Here is a 25139-nt window from a genome sequence, read left to right on the forward strand (position 1 = left end):
TTGGGAAACATGTCTGTTTTGCATTTTTTCCCTGTGTTGATAATGATTTTTGTTTGGAGCTGAAGGTGGAGGTGAGATAAAGATGTGATTTGTATTACTTCTAATGTCCTAATGTAATTTTTTTTCCCCAGGGTTTTGCAACAGGGAGGTCAAATCACAGGGACAATGAAAACTCACATTGAGTAAATCATTCTAACATTTATTGTCAGACATCAAACTCGAATATGTTTGTACTACATTGAAGTTTAACAAAGTGTAAATGCCACAAATGTACTTTACATGTAAACCTTTGTCATCATCTGAATTTACATTGGTGCTGATAATGTAGTGATCTACAGTTCAGTCCATTAATTCAGACCGTTAAGATGAACGTTTGACAGAACTCAAATGACTCCTAAACATGAGTTATACCAACACACCTGTCTGTCAGTGGATGTATTTTGTAAAAACTCTTCAAAAAGACACTGCAGTTAGAACACAGCCCAGTTTGAAGGTAGTTTTTAACATTTAAAATAACTGAATGTTATGTTGTTGTTTCAGTGCTTAACTTCCTGTCTGCTCTGTGCTGAACTGATGCATCAGGCAGAAATAGAAGCTTTGCATATCTGCTGCAGAAGAATCCAGAGCGCAGCGGAGACAGAGGAAGGTAAACACAAAGACTACAGTGCACTGCTGCCGTGGTGGATCGGACATGGACCAGACACGGTCCTGACGGAATTTAGAGAGTCAGAACTCGCTACTTAAATCTTACAGCTGCCCCTCAGTAGGTGTGAAGTCTTATGTAAAATATGTTGATGAAGGTTGTCAGTCATCCAGGTCATGATTAATCTAGGAGCATTGAATTAGTTTTATATATTTAACCATGGCTTTTTAAAACAGTTGTTTTAAACAACTTGAGGGATGACCCTAAAATGTATGCATGTAATGCATCTTAACTAAGTGAGTAATGCACCATCATTAGATATTTGAAATACCTGATTTGAAACAAGAATTTAGGGTTTGATACTCTGACATGTGATCCTCATCCTGACTTGGTGATTTGTCTGTAACATTGCAGTTTTCCTGCCCGGTGTAGAAACAGCAGAGGTAACACCAGTCTGCTGGGCAGATCGAACCACAGTGTGCACAAGATCACCAAACACGCCTCACTCTCAGGTAAAGCTGTTGTTGCAAGGACAATCACAGTCCCCCCAAAGCTGAACATTAGTACTCCCATTATGAGCATGATGGTGTTGAAAGCCCTCTGCTTTGATTGGTCTACATGCTCCCTGTTGCCGCCCACTTCCCCCGGCCTCGGGCGCTTCAGAGCACAGAGAACAGAAATACAGCAGAAGAAGACGACAACTAAGCAAACAATCACAGTGCAGCAATACGAGATGAGACTGAATTTGTCGCTGGTCAGATGAAATACTGCCAGGCCTCCGACACTCATGACCCAAATACAACCAAGAGTGAAGTTTCTGATCTTGACGCCACCCGACTGCTTGAGCCCCAGGTAGGTGACGGGGTGAACAACAGCCAGGTAGCGCTCCACACAGGTGAGGAGGTGAAACAGAACCTGTCCCAGGGAGGTGACAGTCCAGATGCTGTACCCTACATTCATCATCTCTTTGAGCTTGACAAAGCCACCACAGAAGAAGACTGTGAACCCCAAGACTTCATTCAGTTGCATGACAACGGAGTGATAGGTGAAGATGTCACAGTGTTTTGTTGCAGTCGTGGACGTGGATCGCTGTTTCCTCCATTGTTGGTAACCCAGGTAGAGGACCAGGAGGGGGAGAGGGAGCAGGAGGATGTAGGTGATGAAGAAAGCAAGATTGGCAAAGATGCTCATTCTGTAACTGAAGCACTTGCTGAAGTGAAGATGGAAGGAGGAGTTGGAGGAGAGGTGAGGAGGAACAAAGGAGATGTCGGCAAAGAAGGAGGAGTTGACTGACATGTTTACCAGGAGGTCTGAAGAGGAGAAGGAGAACAGACACAATGTTAAAACCAAATGGAGGTAGGGAGAAAATAAATACGGATATTTAAAAATATATTCACGAAAAGCTCCACTAATCCGAGTTACGTCAGACAGAGATTAAAGAAAAGACTCTTTGGACACAAATCACGTTTATTTACCTGATTTAGGTGCAATCATTTACTAAAATTAGTCCAACGTTAACAAAAAGTAATGTCACAGTTAATCATGAAACAGAACCAAAATCAGTAGAAAGTTTGTAAATGAAACACATTTAAAGTTTAAGATAAAATCCTTTTTAAATTTACTACATGTAAATTAGTAATAACAGTTTTTAAATCCACACAGAGGCATACATGCAGAATGACTTCAGAAAACATGTTAACAACAATATGAGTTACATTTAAATCTCTAAATAAAACATCTTTAAAGAGTCAGTTGGTTTTTAATGACACCCACCTCGGCAGAGTTTCTTTCTGACCGTCCTTCACCTGCAACTCCAAACTCCGACTGCTGTTCACGGCTGTGAGATCCAAATTTATCTTCATATGATCTGTGACTAAGATGTGCGTGTTGCTGATGTTGGTGTGATCAACAGGTGAGAGCACGACAATTTCAGTCATATGTTTATTATCCTTTTACACGGTAAATTAAAACAGGTAAATTGAGCCATCAGGAGTTCAGATCGCAGGTCAACAGCACCAATATTTGAATATTATTCCATTCATCTCTGTATGGGTCTGAATATGTTCTGCATGATCTGTAGAGGCCAATATAGAGAGTGTACAACAAACACACATACAGTTAATTATTCGTATCCCTTGGTTTAAATACAGCTGTTGTCATTATTGTAAATCAGTATCGTTAGACACCATTATAGTATAAGAAAATCCATATTGCAAATTGTATTAGTGCACACATCAAGTGTTACGCTAGACCAGGAGGGGGAGAGGGAGCAGGAGGATATAGGGGATGGAAAAAGCAGAGATGAAAAAGATGCTTGTTCTGGATCTGAAGCACTGGTTCAGGAGATGATTGAAGGAAGAGTTGGAGGAGAGGTAAGGAGGAACAAAGGAGATTTCGGCATTGAAGGAGGAGTTGACTGACATGTTTACAAGGACGTACAAGGTCTGAAGAGAGGGAGAACAAATAGGACAGACGGATGAAGGAGACAAAGTGTTAAAATCATCAAAACTATTACCAGAAAGCTTCAACTAACTAAAGATGGTTTCCTCTTAGTATAAGAAACAAATCTGTCCAATCTGGCTTTCCCATGATCTTAATGATTTAGTTCAGTTTTTCCATGGTAGATCTTTAAAAGGAACCACAATATTATTTTGGAAAGTTCTTTTAAACAAATCACAAGTTTACACTGACTTAAAGGTCAACTCTGTAAGAAATCTGATTTTTGAGTCTCAATCCCAATTTGTCCCAATATTGGCACTTTGGGATTATAGGTCGTGTTGGCCGCCATCCTAAAGTGACAATATTTGATGAGTTGGGAATGAGACCCCAAAATGCACCATCTTCCAAAGTGGACCTTTAAATTAATGGTTTCTCAATAACACCAATTTACAAAGTAAAATATAAAAACAAAAAATAATTGTATTTTATATTTGAAGCACAAGACAATGTTGCAAAACACATCAATACTTACAACTTAAGACAATCCATCTCTAGAGTATTATCATTATGAACATGGATATTTACATGCAAATATTTCTCCAAGTCAATTAATACGCATTATCTTAAAATTGAAATATACACACCTTTTGCAGATTTTTTTACAATCATCAACCTGCGTCATCAAACTCTGGCTGCAGTCGACTGGTGCGTGGCACAAATACAGCTTTATGTGATGTGTGCATCTGTTGTTGGTGTTTGTGACAACCGTGACAGCAGGTCTGTGAGGGGTTTTGCATGTGACGAAACAATTTTATGATAATGATACTTTTCACGGTAAATTAAAGCAGGCGTCCGTGGGGAGGTCAGAGTGCAGAATCAGCAGCAACATAATTTGAATATGATTTATCCTTCAAGGATATTGATGGGAGGGAAAACAATATGCGGAGTGCTGAACAGGGTCAAGAACATTTGTGTTGCTATAGATAAAGTACATAAAGACATAACAAAAATAAAACAAGTCCAAATATATATGAAGTCAGTATTTAATTATGAATAAGATGAGTATGAATTTAAGACAATCTGATGTATATACCAGTGTAACAGCAATATAAATGGCACCCTAAAATGTGAATATGCTGAAAAAGAATCACCCTCAATAGAACCAAAAACCAAGTTCAAAGCTGAAAATAACAACAGTGACATTCAGTGTTAATGAAAAAGTTATATTGATAAAACCCTCTAATAAAATACATGCTGGGAGATGTGGTCCTACCAGTGTATCTGCACATCTAAACCATTAAATGATGTATCTCTGTAACTATTGTGAGTAACATTGTTTATAATTTCTGAATCAAACTTTCTCTGGTTGCAGCTTCGAATTTAAGGATTTGATCTTGTCCATTGCTAATGGTTTGACAAAACATTTAAAGACATGAAGATATTGGACTGTGGGACTTGATAATCAGTATTCATTGCAATTTTATAGACAAAACAGTGATACAGGATTTGACAGTATTATTGTCAGATCAATCAATGTTCAAAACAAACAAAACTACAAACACAATACAAACTACCAACCTCAAATAACCTAAAAGCTTCATAGCAACAACCTTTTAACACCTGGAACACCCAAACAACTAGCATCCCAGCAACACCCCAGCAGCTACCCATAATGCCTTGCAACCAGTCCAAAATCATTAACACCAAGCAACACCAAGGGTATTTACATGATTACAGTGATTTATTTTTGAGTTCAAAATGTGATAACGGATTATGATTCACGTTAGTTTAGCATTAGCATAACACTACACAGATACTTGGAACACTGAAATGATTAAAATAGTCCTGAAAAAGTCCAATTTGTTGCTTGCAAATGGGGCTAAATCCATAATCCTGCTGAGAAACATACAGTGCCAAAAATTGAACATCCGTGGCAGAGGTCACAAACTCAGTCTGTGTGGTGACTGACATTACCCCAAAACAAGGTCCACAATCTAGGTAGAGTAGATTCTGTATCTAGAATTATAAACTTTGAGCCAACAGTCAAAGAGAGAGAAAGCCACATCTGTACCTCCCCCTGTAACTCCCTTTCTGCTTCGACTGCTCTCCACCTTGGCAACGCAATGGCGATTCAAACTCTGGCTCTTGTACGCTGATGGTTGCCTTCCTTCCTAGACCATTTGTCTAAATGCTTTTTTTTTTTCATTGGAGTTGCACCTTTGTTTAAAATTTCATTGTTGATTATTGCCAGTTTTTTCTTTGTTTGTTCAGCCATGACTGCTCACAGCCGGCAGAGACCACCATCATTGTGTTACTTCATTTGGTGCTGGCAAGATAGTGATTTAACAGATATTTATTTACATGAAACTCTTTGAGATTATAACTTTTATCATATGAAACAATCTCAAACAACTCTCACCTCCTGTATAATAAAACTCTACATGGGTCCATTGTAAGTGCAATATATTCTATTTCTCCCATCAAATTTACGATCTTCAAATGTAATCCCAGGCTTATCTTTACTCACTATTTTAACAGCAACATGAAAGTATTCCTGCCCTGTGTAAATACAGCAGAGGTAACACCGAACTGCTGGGCAGACTAAACCAGAGTATAGAAGTACTTATTATGCAGTCAACACTGTGGCCCAGCAGTGGTGTGGAGTTCAGGGTGGCAGAAACAAAGAGCGCTATGAACCACAACCACAAAACTCCCATTATGGTTGTAATTGTGAGGAATGCCTTCTCCTTTGATTGGTCCACGCGCTTCTTGTCCCTCCCCCTGTCCCCTGGCCCTGGACGAATCAGAACACGGAGAATGGAAAGGCTGCAGAAGGAGATGGCAACCAAACAGACAACCAAAGGGCAGAAATATGGGATTGTGGGTAAAATTGGATAGTACAGGTATGTTATGCCCATCCATGCTAAGGATATCAGCCAAACACAACCAATGGTTATGTTTCTGATCCTGACCCCTCGCGCCTTTCTTAGCCCCAGGTAGGTGATGGGGTGAACGACAGCCAGGTATCGTTCAAGACAAGTCAGGAGGTGAAAGAAGGTCTCTCCGTAGAAAGTGATGGAACTTAGACAGGTTGCCGCTATCATCATATCTGGCAGATCTGTGAAGTGGCCAGAATAATAGAGGACTGACCCCAGGCCCCAGATCAGATCCATGGTAGCCATGTGGTAGGTGAACACATCAGAGTGGCTGGTTGAAGTGAATGAGTGTTGTTGCTGCCATCGCCGGTGCCCCAGATGGAGGACAAGGATGGAGAGAGGGAGGAGTAGGAAGGCTCTGGTGACTTGAAAGGCAGCGGTGATGGATATAAAAACAGCAGAATTGGTGCAATAATAGACTGAAGAATTGAAAGGGGAATTGGAGGAGGAAGAAGAGTTGACCAACATATCTACTGTATGCAGCTGTAGGCCTGCGGAGGACAAGAAATGTGTGCTGTAAAACAACCTCTGAAAAGATGTCATAAACCAGCAACAAAACACAACCTTTGGCAGCTACACTGGAGATTATAAACTGTTGGGCAACGAGATAAACAACTGATGAATTTATAGACCATTTAACACTCAGCACACTCAGATATAAAAGTTCTTTGTTGGACTACTTTCACAGAAGAAGATGTGCCAATATTCCCAGCAAATTTGGCATTTTAGCAAATCTAGCCAAGCTAGTCAATGTTTAGTAGGAATAATAATTTATTTGATCATTTTATCATGATAACATTCACACCACTATAACAACAATAATAAGGTGGAGGCTGATGGGACTATCATTGGTTTACATGTCAAATGACCTGACCTCATGATGGCACGAGATGAAAAATGAAGGGTGTCCAAAGTTTCTGCAAATCATCCTCAGGTGGGACAAGAATGGACTAAAATTGGTGACAACCTATCTGATGGTTGTTGAGACATTTTACTCAAAATCAAAAACTTGATGGTGGCACTGCAGGAAAAGCCATAGGATCACCAAAATGAGGCAGATTCTTTAGATAAATGTATAATTTTTACATAATTATCGTTTAATCAAGCAACATAAAATACTACATATTCTGTAAACAATCTGGATGCTATTTATCTCTGTAGGTATGACATGTAGAGAGTTGGGAGTATCAAACACAGCTAATTTCTGGACAGAAATTGATGGAAATTCAACCAATAATGGTGTAACAACTAAACAAAATATATTGTAACATGGCCCAAAATCATAAATGGACACCCACCTTGTCAACAGTGTTTGTGGTCATCCTTCTCTTGTGTCTCCAGACTCACTGACTGCTGCTCACAGGTTCTTGGTATCTATACAGTAATGTTTGTGTCGGTAGGTGTGGAGGATTTATGATCATCTGTCCGACGTACGATGGGAGCAGGACGTGTTTTGCATGTTTTAAAACAAGTACGTGACAACTCAAGACAATAAATCACACAAGGCAAAACCTCAAACGACAGCACAGCAGGGTGGAAACAGCATATATGGCTGGAGCTATATCAGCAGCTCTAAATACGAGGGTACTGGGTACATCATCCAGGAGACGGGGGTTCATGTCCAATCTGAACGGAAGACTTTTCCCTAAACGTACTGTGAGCAAAGTTAATAAGGTATTAGAAAGGCCTTTTGGCAGATTTAACATTTAAAAAATTGGTTAGGTAGAAAGCCTGGGATCGGACCAGTAATACCAAATTACAGAAGTGGACGTCACACTAGATGAACATAACGAGAGCCTATGAATGAGAGTGTAGCAGCACTACAAATATTCAGAAACACATTAAGCTGAGTTGTTATCGTGATAAAAGTTAAAGTTTTTTAGTTTTACAGGAGGGTGCAGCTATTCGGATCTATTTACAAAGTATCTCGGCTTCTGTGTGGCGCATCTAGCGCTTCAGTGGAAAGAAACCCCTCATTTCTAAACAAGGGTTTATTGTGAAACCTTATCAGGAAAGTGTGGTGGAAGAATCACTAACTTGTAAGATTCATATACATGACTACTTGAAATCTTGCTGCAGCGATCTTTACTCCAGATTCACAAAGCTGAGGTCTTATTTTATTGTCAGTTTCATGTTAAAACTAAAGATGTGTCTTTTCACATGAGGCCATGCAACAGTTTGACAAAGATTACACCCGTTTTTTTTATTAAGATGGTTTTGTTTGTAGTCCTAAAACTTCCACATTAAGTCTAATTCAAAACTGAGAATTGTTTGAGCCACATTTCTATTGAATGTGAACATTAGCATCGTCGGGTCATATTTCTGATATTGTCAGCCACAAGCACTCATGAACCCACACTACCACAGCAGCTGGCCCTCTGTGGGAAGGTGTAGGATTAATGAGGGCAGTGTGGGCAGGAGCCAAACCCAAACTAGTCCCATGTGGGCCCATTGTCAGTGAGTATGTTCTGGCCCACAGCCCTTTCCCCCCTTGAGGCCTGTATGGGGTTTGTCTGTAGGAAACCCTGCAGTGTCAACAACACAAGTCAGGGATAATCAAACACTTTTCCTTTAAGGTTTAAGGCTAAATTCAAAAAGATATTTAAAAAGAGTAAATAATAAGGACTTTTTAACAGAATAGATTTGTGAGATTGTACACAACCTTGATACACCTAGAGAGGCTCAGAAGGCCTCGAGGAGATGGATATTTTTTTCTGTAGGTAACTTATATCTATCTTACTGCTTGTTAACAGGCATCATGTGTTTTAACAATCAAAGGTGGAGTCACAATATTCATTGAAACACATGAAGTCAAATGTTACATTTGCGCCAATGTGTAACACCACCATATAAATATATGTATATATATATATATATGTATATATATATATATATATATATATATATATATATATATATATATATATATATGTATATATATATATATATATATATATATATATATATATATATATATATATATATATATATATATATATATATATATACAACATATATATATATATATATATATATATATATATATATATATGTATATGTTGTGACTCAGTTGACATAATTTTTATGGTGTTTGAATCAATTGTACTGCATAATTCAGTTCGACAAAGATATCAATGCCTAGACAACCGAGTGGTCATCACCACCAGACCTGTTTAGATTCATGAAAATATTATGGATGAAAAATACATTTTGTTGGCTTGCCCCGAAGCGAGCATCGCTCTGGTTCCCTCCACAAAAAGCCAGTGGGATTTTTAAATTGGACGTTAGATCAGCATCATAAATAATCAGTGTGTCAAACACATGGTTCTGATCCTTCTAGGTTCTGTTGATCCAGATAATCTCCACAGATGAACTCCACTCTGTGATGTGTGAAGCTACATTAACTGTGTAGCAGTAAGAAGCTAATGTTAGGCTACAAACAGACGACATCACGGTCACATGACTGAAACGTCTCCACCACTAAGAGTCTTACTGCACAATTACTATCCAGGTTTTCTATAAACTGATCAATGTACAAGTTGTAAAGTCAGAGTTAGAACAGTGTGGAACTAAAGTGGCCTGTAAAGACGGACTAGTGAGTAGATGAGTCTCTGTGTTCGCTGTGAGGACGTTTAATGTCCCCGACAACCTCTGTAGTCTCATTCAGACAGAATTAAACTGCAGGACATTTAGCAATGATCTCATGTTTCTTCAGCCTGGTCTTATTTCACACATTTAACAGACACATTCAACAAAATCACAGACTTTTAAGACGAGGGGAGAGGAAATGCTAACTGCTAACACCGTCTGGGTAATTTGATGGAAAATATTGTCCTTATTTTATAGTCAAACATTTATATAATCAGGGGAGTCACAAATCTCCATTGGTATTTATAGTATCAATTTATAGTTGATTTGAATTGATTAAATCCACAAATACATTTAAGATGCCAAGATTTAAACAACTTATTATCAGCTGCAATTAAAAGTTGAGTTCACTATAAACACCATGAAATGCGCTTTGCTGGATCAAAAGTTATTCTAATGAGCCGCCTTCACCAACAGAACCTGTATGGACCGGGTCTGTCAGCACCACAGCCTTGTCATACACTGAGCTGCAGTCAGACACAGAGCCAAGCTAGCTAACTGTCTGTGTCTGCGGAGGAGAAATGATGTCCACAACTTCACTTTATGCCCCCTGGTTGAAGGTCAACACGGGTAAGAGTGCTTTTAATAAATCACTAATTCAGTGCACTTTTATAATTAGCGAGCTAAACGTGCTAATGGCGATCAGCGCGCTAGTATGCGCGTTAGCATACTAGCGCGCTGATCGCCATTAGCGCGTTAGCATACTAGCGCGCTGATCGCCATTAGCGCGCTAGCACGCTAGCAACATATCCCCCTCAGTGTGGTTGGTTAGCAGTCCACGTTTCTGTGTATTGCAGTATCTTTGGTGTTGTTAGCTAAAGCCTGAAGATAAAACCACTTCAGTATGATGAAGTTGATGAACTTCAGTTCGATTAAAGCGATCGAGAAGACATTTGCGTTAGCTAGTGCTACTAGCAGGTGAGTCAGTAATTTGTTTTTCAGCCATTAGCTCTCAAGCCAGAACCCACGACTGTGTAATTTGGTCGAAGCTCAATTTTTGAAATTTACTTAAAGGGTATGTAGTGTGTGTATGTGTAATAAGCTAGTGATTTTTATTTTTATTTTTTATCCAGACTGCTTAAAAAGTTCAATGAAATATGAAAATGCCTGTTTTACTTTGTTTTCTTGAATGTCATATTACTTTGAAGCATAACAACAACTTAAACCAAGAGGCACGCATAAAATAATTCAAAGTAAAGGATACTGCCTGACTGTTTTCTATAGAAGTTAACAAAGAACCCTCAAAAATCTACTTTAAAGCAAGTTACTATAATGACTCCACCAACATAACGAGTCTGAATCTGAATCTTTTTTTTCCAATCCAAATTTTAGGTTAAAATATTTGTGGTTTAATTGAACTTTTCTCTAGAATGCAATGTCACAGGGTATATTTATTGTCATTTATAAAACACAAGGAAACTATGTTTGCCTCTGCCACATTTGTTTTAGAAAATGGAGTGCTGCTGATCAATTGAGGTGTCTCACAGCCTGGGGAACGAAGCTGGTCCGTAGTCTGGTGGTATGGCCAATGGCAGCCTGGTGAACAGACTGTGGATGGGGTGAGTCTTTCAGTTTTTCCCACTGGTCTGAAATCCATCTAAAATTGGCTAAGGTTGGGCTTTTGTATGCAACAAGTGTTTGTAAACTTGGCATTTACACCCGGGTCAGTTGACTCTGAACTAGACACAGGTTTTGAGGTGGGGATGGGGCCAATAGGTGACTTTTAGTGGGTTGACTTGCATTTAAAAAAATAGTGTAGACCCGCTAATTTTGGTGGAAAAGCGGTATAAGTAACCTCACTTCACCTATGTCACGGATGCTCTGTAGAAGAGTACCAGTGATGTTCCTTACCACCTTCCTCTCAAGTGCTGTGCAAGAAATCATGCCAGTTTGTGATGTTTCCAGCCAGGATGCTTGCTATAGAGTGGTGTAGTAATGAGCCCTAAAATGTGTTTTTTTCAAAGTGTTTTCAGTAAAATGAATAAAATACATAATTAAATGTCCCACAAATTAATTAAAAGTGCTCATGTATCTTAAAAATTGCGGTTGCTGCCAAGTGTCTAAATGAGACTACAGAGGTTGTCGGGGGACATGAAATGTCATCATGCCAAAAACAGAGACTCAGCTACACACTAGTCTGTCTTTGCAGGCCCACTTTTGTGTGTTAAAAAGATCACAAAAGTGGTGTTCATGTATGACAATTATGTAGCTGGACAAAACATGCAAGTATCATAAACCTGCATTTGTCACAAGGTTTATTTTCGGTTATAATCCAAAAAAGCCAGTATGATGCTAACTTCAGGGTTAGCTTACAAAAAGATGTCATCCGTATAACACTCTTATTGCCCCTCCATTAGCGATGACCAGAATCTGCCTTTGGAAATTAGCCCCCAGCCTTTTCCAGGAATTTTTTTAACAATGGTGTCCATATTGTGATGACCAAGGTAGGTTCTCAGTGACGGTAAGTGACTAAAGATTTTTGGTAACAAATTAGAGCACTTAATTGGCTATTTAAGGACTGCCTGGTACTTTTTTTTTCTGTATAAGTTAACAAGAAGCACATAAAAAAAGATTTAGAAGCACTTTGCTAAATCAGACGTTATTATAGTGACTCGCCTGAGTCAGTCTGAACTGATTTTATTAGCAGCACAGCTTCTTTTTTGGGGAGGGTTGTGCCCTTCAATTTATAGTCCGCAAGCTAGGGTGCTAATTGCAATTTATGCATTATTATGCTAATGGACTAATCACGATTAGCGTGTTTGCATGCTAGCGACATTTGTGTAGCTGTCAGTGTGGTAGCAGTCCTTATTTTTATGCGTTGTAGTATATTTGGTGTTGTTAGCCAAGACCTAAAGCTAAAACTATCCCAGTATGATCAAGTGTATTAGCTTTTAGTTGATTATTATGATCATTTGTGTTCACAGGTTTTTTAAAGCCATTTTTGTTAAGTTTGTGTGATAAGCTAATGAAATGTTTTTGTTTAAATGTAATTTATAGTTAGCCTCTGAAATATAATTAAATGTTTTTTGTGTTAGTCTGTTAGTTGTAATAGAATGCAGCATTATATAAATATTTATTATATGTGATTGCAGATAAGGCATTACTGTGGACAAGAAGAACAACTTTGGTAAGCCAAGAGATGCTGAATATATTAATTTAATACAAATTGCTTCTAATTGAAATGACCAAAAAACCTTTGGTAGCGAGTGAGGATTCACAAAGAACACTTCTCTTGGCCATATTCGGGAAACTGCCTGTTCCTAAACCACTTTCTTTAGAAGCTGACAAGGAACACTCAAAAAGTAGCTCCTACAGATATTCGTTAATGCATCTCATATGATATACTGATGCATTACAAATCAATTGATACAAGAATACATAAGTATTTTACTGTCTTTGACTGGCTGCCTTTTGATTGAACACATGGTTGTGTTTCAAACTCTGTGTTAGCAAAAACCCTACTTAAGTTTGCGTATTGTCTACTTTCTTTCATCAGCTATGCCCTCCTCAACTCTCAAACATATTTTCCACCTGTGGACAGGTGCAGATTTTTTCCATTTTTTTTTCCATTCTACTATGGATCTGTGCACTCTACTATCTAATCTGTTGATGAAAGATGTGAAACAAAACAGCAATGTGGTGTCACATTTCAATTAGACCCATTGTTCATTAAGTATAAAGTATGGGAGAAGGCAATGCTGAAGGTATGGAAATAACAAGCCCTCCTGCAGAAAAACGTCCAGATATGTGTTTAATAATGTTGTGACACTTGATGGGTGAGTACATAAGTTTTTGATTTAAGACTGAAATTGATATTCACTAGCAAGGACCACACCGTCAACAAGATGAGTTGAAACAATTTATTATGAAAGAAAAAGAAAACAAAATATTGAAGATCTTGGTTCTTCGAGTTCTTCGAGTTCGTTGTGGGGAAGAGAATCTGCCACCGCACCTGGGCAGTGACGGACCCCCTCAAGGTCCTACGAAGAAGAGGAAAGAAAAGAAGAAACAGGGAGAGAGAAATGGGGTGGGGAGAGGGGCGCAGAATACGAGAGCAAAGACGAGGAGAGGGTCACGTGGTTCTTTATAGGAATATCGGAAGTTGGCGCTGTTGAGGTGTGGTCCTACTCCTGAAACTTTGCCAGATAAGCTTCAATTGGTTGATTAAAAGTTGCTGTATTTATTACTTGTCAGAAAACAGTTTACAGAATAGCTTTAGAATTAAGCTTCATCTCAGTGTTTCTGGGGGCAGGATAACTATTCACACAATCAGTTTTTTTATGTATTTAAATGAGTAAACTCTTAACAGGCCATGGAGATTAATGTTTCATCTTAATGTGTTATACATTTCTGTTCTTCATTACCTCTGCCATTAAAGTTGGTTTTAATGTGTGTCCTTGTTTGTTGGTTGGTTGGATTGTCAGCAGGATTACACAAAATCTACTTGATGGTTTTCCACACAACTAGGATGGGGAATGGGCTACGGGAGGGACAGATCCAGTAATTTTTTGTGATTTTCTTTACAATATTTAATAGCATTTCTTTTCCTGCAACCATGATTTTGATACGATAAACTACTTCAAAAGTGACCATTCTTGCGAATTCCCCCTTCCCCCAAGTCCTTATTCGAGAAATATATTGATTGAAATAGTTAAATAGTACATTATGTTTCAACTACAGATATGGCCATAGTAGAGGAGTTTGAGCTAAATATTTTCAGAGTGGCTATACAATAAAAACATTTTTTGAAACAAGGATAAAACAAGGCATAAATGATAGGATTTAAGGTTGAATTAAAGTAACCCAACCAAACAAATGCTTCAAAAACTGCAGCAGGTGTGCTGAAGCCTGTGAAGGCATCACTTATTGAATTTATGAAAAAGGGCATCCAACAGAAGATGAATGCACCAAGCACAATACCTAGAGTCTTTGCAGCCTTGCACTCAGACTGTTTAGTCAGCCCACCTCTTCCTCTGTCATTTGAACAATTACTCATATTTCCAATCTTTTTGAAATGATCTTTTGCCACAATAAATATTTGAGTGTAAAGGCAAACCATTACAGTGCAGGGAAAGAAAAAGCAGAAAACATTGTCCATGATTCCCCAGAGAGGGTTAAAGAGAAGGTTACAGCTGCCGAGGCAGTTTATTGATGCCACGTAATCTTCTATCCCTGCTACATTTGCCTTAGAATAAAGCAGTCCATAAGAGTAGGCAGCAGCCAGTGCCCAGCTGATACATACCATCATCACAGCCACTGACATTGTGATTTTTCTAGAATAATGCAGAGGATTACATATTGCTTGATGTCTGTCAACAGCGATACAAATTAAGTGAAAGATAGAAATAGTGGTGAGAAACAGATCCAAACTGGAGTGCAGCAGACAGAAGTCCTCACCATAGAACCAGCAGCCATGAACAGTCCGGGTGGCACTGAAGGGCATCACCATAACACCCACTAGTAGATCAACCAAAGCAAGGGATAAAACGAGCACATTGGTAGGACTATGCAACTGTTTGAAATGACATATTGACACAATGACAACAGCATTACCTAAAATGGTAACCAACATGCCTAAAGCAAAAAGCAAATACAGGGCAAAGTTAGTCCACACACCTAAATGTACAGTAACACAGGAGGCATTGCTGCTCGGGTAACAGTACTGCTCTTGAGAATAGTCAGCAGTCATCATAAAGAGATGTGCCAAAACCTCAGAGATAAACCCGACTGAACCAGAGAGAGCAGATATCTCTGTCAAGTAATCACAGTCACAAGATAGAAGCCACCTGAAACTCACCTGACACACTTAGACATCCAATCAAAAGTCTCCTATTAACATAAATGGAAAATAGTCCTGGAAACATTTTTTTTTTTACATCTGCAACATGTAGTAACGGCTGAAATAACAATAGTTTCATTGAGATTATGTTTTTGTTTTGAGTAAAAATGGATAAGTGTTCAAATGAGTGAATTAATGAATGTGTTGTGTAGTTTAAACACACTGCATACTGACCCCCAAATTCCACCAGACCTGTGTTCAGTCTGTCTCCGATCTGCCACAGCAGTGGAGCTGATTTCAATTTAGTCTATGTGGGTACTTCCACTGGCTTTGCTGCTTGGCATATCTACTCTGTTACAGCTCTGTCAGTCCAGAGTCTTCCGCAGCAGATACGCAAGACTTATATTTTTACTGGATGCCACAGCAGAGTGCATCAGTTTACCTAAATTCAGCACAGAGCTGACAGGAAGTCATACACCAAAACGAAATCAAAACATCCGGTTAATTTTCATGATAGACACTCCGTTTTGACACCAGCACAAAAGTCTAAAAAAAAGAGACAATTCTAAGCAAGTTCACCCATCTTCTAACCCGCTAAACCTTCTGTCTGTTTGTTGTCATGTTCATACATGTGTAATTGCGATCGCATGCGATTCTGTTATGACCTTGGGAACTTGTGTTGACATGGCTACTCACTGTCATTCACATTTTGCATACTTATGTCAGCGGACTCCAGATGTTTGCGGCTAACAATACAGATTTCAGACTCCCGCAATAATAATGAGCTAAAAAACGCTGTTTATGAAGAGTTGCATGCACATTGTCTGGTTCCCACTGGTCTGAGTTTAACTTCAAACGTGGTTACTGTAGCTTTTGAATTTTCAGCCTAAATTTCAGCTCCACAGAGAAAATTAGCTCTAACTAAACTATAGCTCCTGACCCACACTAGTTTAGTTTATAGTTTTAATTACTTTTCTCACATTTCCTGTGATATGATGAGCTTTGCTTTTCTTTTCCTCTATTATGAAGTTAGCTAGTTTGAATAACAAGGAATAACAGTACTAACTTAAAACTGAAGATGTCTCTTGAATAAGACGGGAAACAAGGCCAGTTGTCTATGATATAACACTTAGAATTACCCTGACCTGGCTGACTGAGAATTTTTTAAAGATTAATACCACTTATTGCCATTTTCTTTTTCATTTTTCAAATCCAAGTTGTACGACTGTGGGTTAACGTAAGAATATTCATGTCACAATCATAATCATCATCAATCATCATCTCACTACAGCCAATATTAGAATTAACCACTTAAAACATATGAATGTAATATGAACACATACAGGAAAATAGTTTAAATATGATAAATAGACTGGCTATGAATGTTCATGACAGTTTGTTGTCTTTGTTTATGTGAAGTTAAAAGAAAGACATTGACAAGTTATTGTATCTTGACATCTCAAGTATCAAGATTCAAGATTCAAAGTGTTTATTGTCATATGCACGGTAAAGAAACATGTTCTCAATTATGCAAATTTCTGAAATTCTTCCTTTGCTGTCCACAGAATGCCAACATTGTAATAACGAAATATATCCATCTGAAATATACAATATACAAAGTAAAGCACTTTCACACATGGCTTCTCTGCAGTCTTTACCACTCTTACCACATGTGCTTTTGCCACATGCTTCTGTACCAGACGGTGATACAGCCGGTCAAGATGCTCTCAACACTACAGTTGTAGAAGCTGCTGAGGATCTCAGGCAACATGCCAAACTTCCCCAGCCTCCTCAGGACATTCAACCACTGTTAGGCCTCTTTACCAGCTGTGTTGTGTTGAGTGACCGGGTGAGGTCATCACTGATGTGGACGCCCAGGTATCTGAAGCTGCTCACCCTCTCTACTTGAAAAGTCCGGATGTCCAGTGACGTCTCCTCGTCTTCCTCATGTCCAGTATCACCTCCTTCGTCTTGTCCATTTTGAGGGTGGGGTTGTTGTCCTTACACCATGACACCAGACTGGCCACCTCCTTCCTGTAGGCTGCCTTGTCTCCACCAGTGATGCACCTATCACTGTGGTGTCGTCCGCAAACTTAAGGATGGTGTTGACTTTGTGGGAGGCGACACAGTCATGGGTGAACAGGGTGTAGAGGATGGGGGCGATCCCTCTCTGTGGTGTGGCTAGAGATCTCGAAGCGGGTGTAGAAGGTGTTGAGGTCATCCGGCAGGCTCTCTCTGAAGTCTGTGATGTGCTGTAGGCCCTGCCACATCCGCCTGTAGTCAGCAGTGGAATAGAAGCTGTCAAGCTTCTCTCTGTACGGCCTTTTGACCTCTGTGATGGCTTTTTCCAGTTGATACATAGCAACTTTGTACCCCGTCTCATTGCCTGATTTAAATGCAAGAGAGCGGGCATGCAGTATGTGACGTACATAAGGGATCATGTATAGAACCAGTTTGTCCTGTCGGGACTTCCCAATAATGACCATCGTTCTATACATTGTTCTGCTTATTACATGGCTACCTGCCAACACACAAAAAAGCTTCACACAGTGTGACTTTTTACAATTTATTTGTTACATTCATTGTTTTTTAGCAGAGAAATATAGTTTGTCAAACCGGCATCAAAAATGATGTTGAACAGAACATTCTTTAGAACACAGCTCATCAATTGTCCAATGAAATTCAAGTCCACTAACCAGTCTTTTAAAACTGACATGGCCCATACCGTGCTCTTTTTAGTGTTCATTTTGTGTCAATCCTCTTTTATTTTATCAACATCTCAGTCATCCAAATCTTTGTGCCATTTGGCACAGTGGATTCAGCTGAGGGCAAGTATCGCCATTGCAGGGTTGTGTGCTACTTCAAGTGGATGTTTTGGGGGCCTGTAGGAGAGATTATCCCACATTCAGATTTTACATGATGTGGTGTTGACTATTTCAGTCTGTCCAGCTGTATGTGAGAGAGCATTCAGCTGTCTGAGCAGAGTCAAGACAGATTGGAGGTTATTTCTGCAAGTAGATGGACAAGCTGGTTTTAGGAGCCACAATCCAAGGTTGTAATGCTGAGAAGCAATGGATGGAAATCAGCATAAATGTTCAGGAAAGCTAAGTTTTTAAATGATAGAACAGGTGAACAGGCTTCAAGAGAATTGCTGAGACACATTTTAATTTTTAATCTGACATAAAATTGCATGATATTTGAATTACTCAGAATATTGACTAAATGGACATTTTGTATGCTGTCTTCTCAAGAAAGACTGGTAAGAAACAAATGTAAGTCCCTGTTTTCCTTCTTCCTTCTTAGTTCCATTTGTAATGTCTCTGTAGTAAAAATGTGTTTCTAAAGGCTTCTGGGAAGAACTTCATACATAACTCCAACAAGTGAAAAGGTGCTCTCTGTAGACAACGACTGAAAAAAATGCAAAACACTTAATGCAGTAAGGCTTACATTCCAACAAGGTTCTACATACCCTGTAACAGTATTAATATATGCATTTTTGCAATTGATCAATGATAATTCTACTAATATAATTAGGAATTTAGTATAAAAGTTATCATTGCTAGTTGTTTTTTTTACATGCAAGTCTTGAAAGGCTTGACATGAAAAGCATGTATACACTCAGGCAGAAAGAAAAAACTGATGGACAAAATGTACCATTAATATTATGATAAAGACAGTGGTTTGTTATGATTGATGACAGCAAAAGAAAGGCCTTTCTTACACAAATGTATGTCAGTGATACCTTGTTTCAAAAACATATTATATGATAATATTAAACAGTAAATTTTTTGAGTGTAGATGTGTCATTTAAAAGACAAATTCATGTCAGGTATCGGTTAAAAGGAAGACTATAGAAGGGGAGGTGGACCCAAATGCAGTTACACCGGAGGCAAGATTAGGGAAACAAAAGGCAAGCCTTATTTTAAAAGCTGCTTACAAAAACCAAAAGCAGACAAACAGGGATGAAAAACAAAGTAGCAACCAAGGATGAGACAAAGCAGCAAAGCAAAAATACAAAGTTTAAATCAATGTCAAAGTACAATTAAACATGGAAAAAAATGCAAAATAAATCCAAAACATACCAAACAGGAAACAGGAAGCAGGAAGCAGGAGCAGGAGCAGGAACATGAACAACCAAAGACAGAGTACAAACAGAAAACAATGACCGGACAGGGAGTGAAGGGAACACAGAGACTAAATACACGGACACTGATTACAAGACGAGGAACAGGTGAGGAGAGAGAGGAGGAAGGAAGCCAGGTGTGATAACGAAGGGGAGGAGCACAGAGGGGCAGACCAGGATGGAACAAGGCTGACAGACAGAGGGAGACAGAGGGCAGACCACAGGAAAAACTAAAAGGACAAGAGACACAAGTGTCAAAAGCCGGGAGGGTGGAGGGGGTCAGGGGGAGGGCCAAGGTCCAAACAAACAGGAGGGTGGAGGCGAGGACTGGGACCCACTGGAGGCCAGGGACGTGGACTTAGGCGCACTGGAGGCTGGCGACGAAGGCGTAGGTGCAGGCTGGAACCCGCGGGAGGCCAGCGACAAACAACCTCGGCCGGGCCCCCGACCGAGGAGCAGGGACTGGACTCAGCTGGGCCTCCGACTGAGGACCAGACACTGGACTTGACATGGGACTCGGCCGGGCCTCCGACCGAGGTGCAGGCACTGGACTTAGCGTGGGACTCGGCCGGGCCTCAGACCAAGGAGCAGGAACAGGCCTCGGCCAGGCCTTCGACCGAGGTGCACAGGAAAAACTAAAAGGACAAGAGACACAAGAGGGCATGGAAATGCAAAACAAGAGACACAGGACAAGATACTAAGACATAAATCAAATACAATAAACCAAAAACCAGATACAAAAACACCACTCAAACAGGAATCATGACAATTCATAGTTGAAGAATTTGAGCTGAGTATTTTCATAGTGATTATGCAGTGAAAACATTTTTTGAAGGAGGGATAAAACAAGGCATAAATAATTGGGTTACAGGCTGAATTGAAGTAACCCAACCAAACTAATACTTCCAAGAGCAGAACAGGTATTCTGAAGCCGGTGATGGGATCAATTATTGCTTGCATAAACAACGGCATCCAACAGAAGATGAATACTCCAAGCACAACACTGTGAGTCTTTGCAGCCTTGCATTCAGACTATTTAATCACCTCACCTCTCCCTCTGTCCTATGAACTTAGGTTCTTATCTCCAATCTTTCTTACATGCGTTTTAGCCACAATAGATATTTTTGTGTAAAGACAAACCATTACAGTGCAGGGAAAGAAAAAGAACAAATCACTGGTCAACATTCCCCAAAGTGGGTTTGCATAACAACTGACATTGTGATTTTTCTCAAATAATGCAGAGGATTACATATTGCTTGATGTGTGTTGACAGCAATGCAAATTAGGTGGATGATAGGAAGTGTGCAGAGAAACCACTCAAAACTGACATTCAGATGACAGAACGTATCACCATAGAACCAGCAGCCATGAACAGTCCGGGTGGCACTGAAGGGCATCACAATAACACCCACTAGTAGATCAACCAGAGCAAGACATAAAATGAACACATTGGTAGGATTACGAAACTGTCTGAAATGACAAATTGACACAATGCCAAGAGAGTTCCCTAAAATGGTAACCAGCATGCCTGATACAAACACCAAATAGAGGGCAAAATCTGTCCAAAAACCTTTTCGTACTGCTATACATGAAGCATTACTGCCTGGTACACAATAGAGTAACAGCTCTGGAGGCAATGAGGCATGAGTCATTGTAATCAGCAAGACATGTCAAAACCTCAGAGGTAACCCAGCAGATCGCAACAGAGAGAGGACTCTGGGAGAAACATCCTAACATCTCTGACTTTTTTTTTTAAAGTCACAGCATAGAAGCCACCTAAATACTTATCCAATACACTGTGTTTTCCAATCAAAGCCCTTCTATTAATATACATCCAGAATAGTTTAAGTAGTATTATTATGTCATCCTATTTGTAAATTTCACAATATTGATCTAAATGACCATTAATAGTTTAACAAGTAAAACAATTTAGTTTTGAGTATTGAAGTATACTTTTAAAAGGAAGTCATATATTACATCCAGTAGATATAAAAGGTTAACACACCCATGTCAGGTCTTTGTGATGTAAAAAAAAAAATAATAATGTCAGAACTTTTTCCACCTTTAATGTGACCTATAACCTTTACAACGCAACTGAAAAACAAACTGAAATCTTTTAGGGGGAAAAATAAAAACTACAAGAATGTGGTTGCGTAAAAAATTCAGTCTGTGTGCACACTGTAATGGACAGGTAGCGTATTCTGGTAAAATGACCAACATGAGTGACCATCTTGCTGGACACCTTCCAGAATTCATGTTAGCAAAATGAGCATCAACAGAAACAGGCCAGCGGATCTGAATGAATTATTGACTAAACTACCCAGAAAATGTGTGAAAAAAACTAAATATTTCATGAAGTTAATTGCTGATGTTATCTGAAAAGAACTTTGGCCATATAACCTGGAGAAAAATACAGGTCTTTGAAACATGGTTGACAAATAGAAGCTACAGTATGTTACACCATTGAGAAAGTTTAGTTTGTCTCAGAGGCAGCCGGGCCCATAATCTACAATGAAGTGAAGTCACAAGTTTAAGAATCGCTGAGCAGATTGAATTGCTCTTACCTGCGACTCGTGGACCTCATGGACCACAGAGTCTGACATCACTATCAACAGACCTGCACAAGTTAGTGACTTAGCATTTGTGTTCAAAACGATTTTTTCATTTATTTATTTACCAGTTTTATATGCAGTCAGTGGTTTGATACGGATATCTTTAGTTCATTTTCATATGAACTATTTTAATTTTAAGCATCACTTTTTTGCTGCGTACATTCTGGCCTAATATCTAAGTTTTGGAATTCATGTCCTTAAGACACTGGCAACTTGATGAGGGTGCACAAGTGAGTGATATTACATGTATTTTTAATCACGTTAATCACTTTAATCACTGTACATTTTTATTTACCAATTTGAAAGGTTCTAGGATTTGAAAATGACTTTTTTTGTGTAAATTTCACATTATGCTGGATTATAATTTTAAGGCTTACATTTGGCTGTTTTCAGTTTAGCTCCACACATTTTTCCTTGATGTCTAAATGATCATATACACTTTCTTATGTCACTTGCAAGTGGCAGGCTACAGGTATGGGCATGTACCGTGGCTGGTTACAGGGAGATTGAGGCAGGTCTATACTCCTCTTGTGACTGTATTCTTTCGTTCAGTTAAATGTAGAGCTGGGGTGGGTAGATTCAAGTGTCTGGAGCCAATAACTTGCAATATCCTCATCTGATTCTGACAAGTCACTTTTTTGAGTCAGTCCCTGATGATGATGATGATGATTTCCATTGTTTTCCTTTTGAGCTTTTTAATCAACCCTGACTTGAAGGATATTACAGTCATATCTGTTTTGTTTGATGAGGCAAGAAATAACAGTGTCTAGACGGTAAAACGTGTGTGAGGTGGGCCTAACTGACAATTGACAAAATTTTCTTTGATGAAAGCACAAATCTGGGGGTTACTGGGAAAAAATGATGGCTTGGGGTGCTGCTGTAGTTAAAAAACTCCTAAAATGTACATGCAAGCATCAGCTATCTCGATGGACAACCTAAGTGTAATTCAGGAACTAAAGCCTACACTAGACATATGTATAATATAATAATATATCTATTGAAAAAAAAATAAAAGAAAATAGAAACTGATATAAATCCACGTTTTCCTCCACGTTTATTCTATTTGTAATGTTTCTACAGTAAAAATGTGTTCCTTTGAGCTTCTGGTAATAGATACAACTTCACACATAACCTCCCAGAAGTAAACAGCTTCTGTCTGTGGAAAAATCAAAGCAAAATCCATGATGTGGTCAGGCACACTGTTCAAAATAGCCCTGCATTTCCTGTAACAGCATTATTGTTTTAGTTGTTAGTGTATATAAAGGTGTTTTTTAGATTAAAGTACTGAAAAAGCTTTACATGAACAATAGTGTAAAAAAACTATCACACAGGAGGCCTCACATAATGGCCCAATAATAAAGCAAGTTGTTAGACAACATGTAGCATTAATATCCTAATAATGACAGTGATATGTTATTAAAAAACATAGTTATTGATGACAAGTGGAAAACAAAGGCCCTTGTGCCACTGATGCAAATGCACGACTAACACCTTTGAATATGTTAAACAGTATATACTTTTGAGTGTAGATGTGTCATTTAACAGATAGATTCATAGTTGAAGAATTTGAGCTAAATATTTTCAGAGTGATTATGCAATGAAAACATTTTTTGAATGAGGGATAAAACAAGGCATAAATAATGGGGTTACAGGCTGAATTCAAGTAACTCAACCAGTATAATGCTTGCAAGACATAAGGATTAATGTAGAAGCCAGTGAGGGGATCAATGATATATTGCATAAAAAAAGGCATCCAACAAAAGATGAATACACCAAGCACAATACTGAGAGTCTTTGCAGCCTTGCTCTCAGAGTGCTTAATCAACCCACCTCTCCCTCTGTCATTTAAACTATTGTTCTTATCTCCAATCTTTCTTACATGCTGTTTAGCCACAACAAATATTTGAGTGTAAAGACAAACCATCACAGTGCAGGGAAAGAAAAAGCAGAAAGCACTGCTCAACATTCCCCAAAGTGGGTTAAAGAAAACAAAACAACTGCCACGGCAAAATGTTTCTGATATGTCCTCTAAACCTGCCATGTTGGCCTTTGAATAAATGACTCCATATGCATAGACAGCAGCCAGTGACCAGCAGGCAAATACCATCATCATTGCCACTGACATTGTGATTTTTCTTGAGTAATGCAGAGGATTACATATTGCTTGATGTCTGTCAACAGCAATGCAGATTAGATGAAAGATAGAAAGAGTGGTGAGAAACACCTCAAAACTGAGATGCATTTGACAGAACGTATCACCGTAGAACCAGCAGCCATGAATAGTCCGGGTGGCACTGAATGGCATCACCAGAACAGCCACTAGTAGATCAGCCAGAGCAAGAGATAAAATGAGCACATTGGTAGGACTATGCAGCTGTTTGAAATGACATATGGACACAATGACAAGAGAGTTCCCTAAAATGGTAACCAGCATGCCTGAAAGAAACAGCAAATAGAGGGCAAAATCTGTCCAAAAACCAAACCGTAATGCAACGCATGAAGCATTGTTGCCTGGAGCACAGTACATCAACCGCTCTGGAGGCAATGAGACATAAGTCATCCTGACACAAACACATTTGCCAAAGCCTCAGATATAACATACTGAAACCTCTCTTGTAATCAATGTCACAACACAGAAGCCATCTAAATAATTACTGGATACACTGTGCCATCCAATCAAAAGCATCCTATTACCATTCATGTAACACGTAACTGTTTGAAGACAGTTCCCTCTGATGTCAATTGTTTTCCCACCTTTTCCTTGTTTGACAGCTTGTGATCCTTTTAATCACCACTTATTTGAAATATATGGCAGATAATTGTGTCGTATTTGAGGATGCAACAAATAACAGTGTCCAGGAGGGAGAAGCTGTGTACGTGAGGCCGATGGATGTGTAGACTCATGACCACAACACATACACAGACTGATTGAACCGGTCATGCAGCCCACGATTATCAT

The 25139-nt window shown here is 39.0% G+C and overlaps 2 protein-coding genes across 2 annotated transcripts; both read right to left on the reverse strand.

Annotated features, from left to right (window-relative positions):
• Positions 1 to 14329: 14329 nt before the first annotated feature.
• Positions 14330 to 15355, reverse strand: LOC119027713 (trace amine-associated receptor 13c-like). The gene has a single exon (XM_037113142.1). It carries the CDS (start codon positions 15353 to 15355, stop codon positions 14330 to 14332), a length of 1026 nt encoding a protein of 341 aa, XP_036969037.1.
• An 8359-nt stretch (positions 15356 to 23714) lies between these two features.
• LOC119027714 (trace amine-associated receptor 13c-like) lies at positions 23715 to 24741 on the reverse strand. The gene has a single exon (XM_037113143.1). It carries the CDS (start codon positions 24738 to 24740, stop codon positions 23715 to 23717), a length of 1026 nt encoding a protein of 341 aa, XP_036969038.1. The 5' UTR covers position 24741.
• Between the last annotated feature and the right edge of the window lie 398 nt (positions 24742 to 25139).

Source organism: Acanthopagrus latus, chromosome 10 (assembly GCF_904848185.1).
Source record: "Acanthopagrus latus isolate v.2019 chromosome 10, fAcaLat1.1, whole genome shotgun sequence".
In the NCBI taxonomy this organism is placed as follows: Eukaryota; Metazoa; Chordata; class Actinopteri; order Spariformes; family Sparidae; genus Acanthopagrus; species Acanthopagrus latus.